Source organism: Montipora capricornis, chromosome 1, assembly GCF_036669925.1.
Source record: "Montipora capricornis isolate CH-2021 chromosome 1, ASM3666992v2, whole genome shotgun sequence".
In the NCBI taxonomy this organism is placed as follows: Eukaryota; Metazoa; Cnidaria; class Anthozoa; order Scleractinia; family Acroporidae; genus Montipora; species Montipora capricornis.
In genome coordinates, this window is record NC_090883.1 from 20,936,334 (window position 1) to 20,941,333 (window position 5,000).

General features: G+C 36.5%; 1 protein-coding gene and 1 long non-coding RNA gene across 4 annotated transcripts in view; one reads left to right on the plus strand and one right to left on the minus strand.

Annotated features, from left to right (window-relative positions):
- LOC138023707 (uncharacterized) overlaps positions 1–1,279 on the plus strand; it is a 3,962-nt gene extending 2,683 nt beyond the window's left edge. For both annotated transcript variants that reach the window (XM_068870778.1, XM_068870853.1), the window contains exon 5: positions 680–1,279. In XM_068870778.1, the coding sequence (XP_068726879.1) occupies positions 680–859 (180 nt within the window). In that variant the 3' untranslated portion in view covers positions 860–1,279. The remainder of the gene's footprint in view (positions 1–679) is intronic.
- LOC138023840 (uncharacterized) overlaps positions 1–4,072 on the minus strand; it is a 10,659-nt gene extending 6,587 nt beyond the window's left edge. Inside the window, exons 1-5 of one of the 2 annotated variants that reach the window (XR_011126838.1) lie at positions 3,963–4,072; positions 3,556–3,652; positions 3,106–3,144; positions 2,546–2,584; positions 2,040–2,085 (exon numbers count right to left, since the gene is read on the minus strand). This is a non-coding gene — a long non-coding RNA (uncharacterized lncRNA). Of the gene's footprint in view, positions 1–2,039; positions 2,086–2,545; positions 2,585–3,105; positions 3,145–3,555; positions 3,732–3,962 lie in introns of those variants that run through there. The other variant, XR_011126809.1, reaches the window with a different exon arrangement.
- Between the last annotated feature and the right edge of the window lie 928 nt (positions 4,073–5,000).

Consider the following 5,000-nt stretch of genomic DNA (forward strand, 5'->3'; position numbering starts at 1 on the left):
TCTCCCGTTTTTGTCCATCCATGTCCCTTCTTGGCTTACCTGTGTTTTGTTAGAGTTCTAACAGTTATTTTGATATTTTAGTTAATTCTATGACCATTCTATCAGTGCTGAAATTACCTAAAATTGCGTGACCTAGCCCCTTTAATTTTATTGTTTTTCTTATTTTTATTAAACCATAATCGTGTATATGGGTTATTGACCAAGTGTGAGGTTAAGATGGCTGAATATTGGCCAAGTTCTTTTTTGTGTCTTCGTTTCGATCCATAAACAAGCAAAAAAAAAAGAACGAGGCCAATATCCAGCCATCTTGACAAAACAAGCTTGGTCAATAAAGGATTTATTATATGGGATAAAACACCAAAAAAAAAAAAGATCTTTGGACCAAGCGAGAAATCCCAAGCGGGCAAGATAGCTCCATCTTGCCTGCTCGCGTAGCCAATCACAGCACGGGATTTGGTTCATCTTGCCTGCTCATGGAGCTAGGCATATAATAAAGCAGCATATGGCAGAACTTGTAAGAATCTTGATTTGGCACCCTCAAAATTACTCAGATTGGTTTCTTTTACTGTTTCCATGCATGCATGTCCCAACCATGTAATGATTTATTTGGTCAATGACTGGAACAATATCTCTGCATTTTATTGTGGTTGTTAATTTATCTCTTCTCTCTTCTTTTAAGCAAACAACACCACCACACAAGCTGTTTAAGGACAAGCGTGTTGAATTTTTCCTCGTGTGCATTGGAAGTTGCCAGGAAGTGGACCAAGGTTTTGTATGTGGAGAGGGCCAAGCCTTTTTTGAAAGTGACTGCAATCTTACAAAAGCTTCAGTTGATTTAATTTGTGCTTACATGTATTAGGTTTTTGGCGTCAAATACCCCAAGTGTATCTCAGGTGTTCTTCACTTTTTACAAGAGATTGTATTACTACAAAGTGACAATGAATTTAAAGGAACAAAGTTTGCTACCTTTATAGCAGAGTTCAAAAAGGGGACCTTTAAGTAAGTTACTACATGTCACATGCAATACGTTCTGAGAGCAAAGGAGTCACATTGAGGTTTTACAATCGCCATTTTAAAATTGAAGTTCAAATTCAGTATTACTGTATACTAAGAATACATGCATGTGTACCTTTCATCATTTGAGGTTTCCCTTCTTGAAAAAAACAAGATTATTTAAGATCTATTTTCTTTTTGTAGCAATTTGTGGCAAGAAGACTGTATTTTGTGTGATAAGGAACAATCTAAAGTTAAAGTCTTGTAAATAAATTGTTTTTAAAAGTGGACCACTGCAGTTGTTTTGTGCAAATAATTATGTAAATGTAGAAATATCGTTTTGGGTGCCTGGTATGGTGTGTTCTGAGAACACAACTAAAGGTGTGCTTTGTTACACATCAAGAAGTGTGACAAAACACATCTTTCTGCAGAACACACCTGAAAGTGTGTCAAATTTAGGACAAGCCCGAAACACAACTTAAGGTGTGTTTTGGGAACACACCAAGGTGTGTTGAGATAACTCACCAAGATGTGTTCAGGTAACACATGAAAAGGTGTGCATTTGAACACACCTTTGTGTGTGTTGTTTTGAGGACAAGAAAGGTGTGTTGCAGTAACACACCTAATTTAAGAGTGAAAATTAAAGCAATGTATGGTGTTCTTTCTCAAATTGAAGCTCAATTATCTCTAAAGAATGCATGGTTACCCCCAATTTTCTTTTTGGAAACCAAGAGTACTTACTAAGATCTACTTTCTCTGCATAGTTTTAAACTACGCAAAAATATCCATGCATTAGTAAGCATCACCGATAGGAAATCCAAGTATCTGAAGATGTGCAGAACGTATGCGCAATAACAATAGTAGGCACCATCCTTAACACACCAGACTGAGGCATTTGATTCAGCAATGTTGCACAACACACTGCAAGAAAACTGTGGCATCAACAGGTTGAGGGGACTGATTTGGGTCAGTTTTCCTCACAAATGAACTACAATACAATGTAAAAGATAATAAAATAGCAATTTACAGTGTATGCTAACACTTACATCCTGCAAAGTCTCAGTTTGGTCATCAGAGGATGTCCTGGTTGTCCTGCATTTTGCATTGAAAAGAACACACAACTTTTTGCAGAATGTCTATTAATTTTTATTGTTATCTAGAAATATTGTCTTTCATTCCAATGAAGGGTGTTTTTTCCAGTAAGACTGCAAGCGATAGTTACAATTCAAAACATTGATTGAGCATACATGCACAAGGGAAACCATTGACCCTTTCATACCCAAAAGTGACACTTAAAGATTTTACTGTCTAATGCCAGATGATTTTACTCATCAATGGGAACCCCTCAGGAGTGAAAGGGTTAAAGAGATTGCTCTTTCCCTTGTCAATACATAATTTGGCTAAATACATACTGTACGGTGGCAGTGTCTGTACATGTAAGCAAAATAATCAAAATGGATTTTTCACATAATGCTAATGGCCTACTCGTTCTTGGTTGGAAACAGATAAGCCTTAATTAATGACAGTTCTATCGCCGTGTGACAAAATTTACCTTATATTCGTGTTCTTCCACCCTCAGCTTTTTAGCAATCTGAGGAAAAAGTAATACAAAATAATTATCTTCAGTCTTTGACATGAAAACAAACCCCGAATGGGTTTGAAATTCTGATGGTTACATGGGCTAACACAATGGCCATAAAAATGTTGACAGCAACAGATGTTACAAGCAATCCTGGAAAACCATGAAGATCATAATACTTATTTCTGGAATGTCTATTGTGTTGGGACTCTTGACCAATCAGTTGCGAGATGAAAAGGCAAGACTTAATTGCGGGATATGGCAAGAGTACATGTAATTTGTGGTAGCTGCCATTTCACATTATAGAGATACAGTCTGTTTGTTCTGGCCCCAGTTTTTCAAAGGATGGATAGCACTATCCACCGGATAAATCACTATCCAGCAGATAAACACTAGCAAAACCAATTGAGTAATCCAGTGGATAGTGATTTATCCGGTGGATAACGCTATCCATCGTTTGAACAACTGGGGCAGGTGTTCGACGTTTTCAGGTTGTTCCCTAAAAATGGTGCAATTTACAATATCATTATCACCTTTTTTTGAATTCACATCTCTGAATTGTCAACTTCAATCTGAAAAGACAAAATTAATGATAAACCATGCTTTATTAGCAATGTTTCTCCTCCAGTACAAACATATGCAATGCATTGTAAGCCCATTCTACCTGAATATCCGCCCTGCTCTTCTAAAATTACATAAGAACAATTATGCTTCTTTGACAATAAGCTACTTGGATAAAGCCAAATATCTGGCAGGGTTACTAGCTTCAAACTACTTTAGGATATTATTACATGTACAGGTATTGCCGTTCAAGCTGTTTTATGTTGATTTCAAAACAATCACAAAAACAAAGGACCAAACATCCTGAGTATTATCTCATATCTGTATTGGAAAAACAAAAATGTACAAACGAGAAAGGTCTATTCATGTTTAAACTTAAAGCTTTATTCGTTAATATAGTGCAAGAAGGATTTAAGACTTACCTTGTCGTCTTCCACAATTTATTAGTCTGATTAAATAAGAAAGACTGTGCTTTCGCAAAAACTCCCTCGTGTCCATATTTCTTCTTTCTTAGCCGACCTGAAAATAACAAAACAAAATAACTTCGTTAAGCGAGCAACGTTCAGCGATAGCGCAACAGCTTTCATAATGCACTAGTCATTTGTTTCCCCCACCCCATGACCCCCGGGGATGGGTAGGGAAATTACATTTGAATGGTTGTAAAGTAGGTGTATTTCCACTCGGGACTAGAGCAGACAAACACACGTAATTCCCCCTATCGCACTCTTGGAATCTTAAAGAAACTCATATTCGCAAGCAGTTAGTTCAGGCCCTAGTAATTTCTAAGTTGTACTACAATTGTGTTGTTTATCATAATTTACCACATTACCTTGTTAAACGCCTACAAAGAATTCAAACAGCGTGCGCGAGCTTTGTTGTTGGTAAATTTGTTGAAAGTGAGGATATTATAAAGCTAAGTTGGCTACCAGTCAAAGAACATATCGAATGGCAGCTGTTAAAGCTAGTTCACAAGGCGATTTATTCTCGGGAATGGCCAGGTTACCTGCGACTGAAGCAATTTATGCACAATCGAACTCTGAGGTCCAGTGCAGCTATGCAGCTTGAAATCCCATTAGTGTCATATATTTATCAAGACCAAGCTGCTAAAAGCTTTAATATTTTACCTGGATGTGTGATTTTAACCAGTTTTCTAAGATGACTTTTAAGTTTTTAATGAAAAAGGTCAAAGATAATTTTTTAACTTAACCGTTTCTGTTATGCACTGTAAATAGATATATTTATTTATTTTTATTTTAGATGACATATTTTAGCAGATGAAGAGCCACCTTGTGGAAATTCTGAATAAAGCCATTATTATTATTATTATTATTATTATTATTATTATTATTATTATTATTATTATTATTACTCTGTTCCTAAAGGATTCTGAGTCATCAAGGAAATGTTAGGGAGATTACCACAATATACAATTCCTGCCATTTGTGTGTGCCACATGAACTATATAAGGAACAAAAAAAAAAAAGAAGAACTGGATAGAAACAAGACAGGAATAACCGAGCAATAAAGAAAAAGTTTAGACATGATTGCTGTTCTTTTATTCATTTATTTATTCTGTATGTCCCCAGAGGGGTAGGGCAGAGGAACGAAAATCTTGTAATTTCCCTACCCGCTAGAGGCGTAATTGTGGCGTAATCTCGCGTAATTGCCCCAGTAATTTCCCCATGTCCCCACTATCCCTGGGGGTGGGGGGGGGGGGTGGTGGGGGAAACAAATGACTAGTGCATAACACAATCGACTTCACTATATTAAGAGTCTTAAAAGCCAGTCGAGCATCGTGATACAGATTTTCTGGAATAAATCGATACTAAATATAAACAAAGACACTTACCTAAGTTTTCTTGTCGCA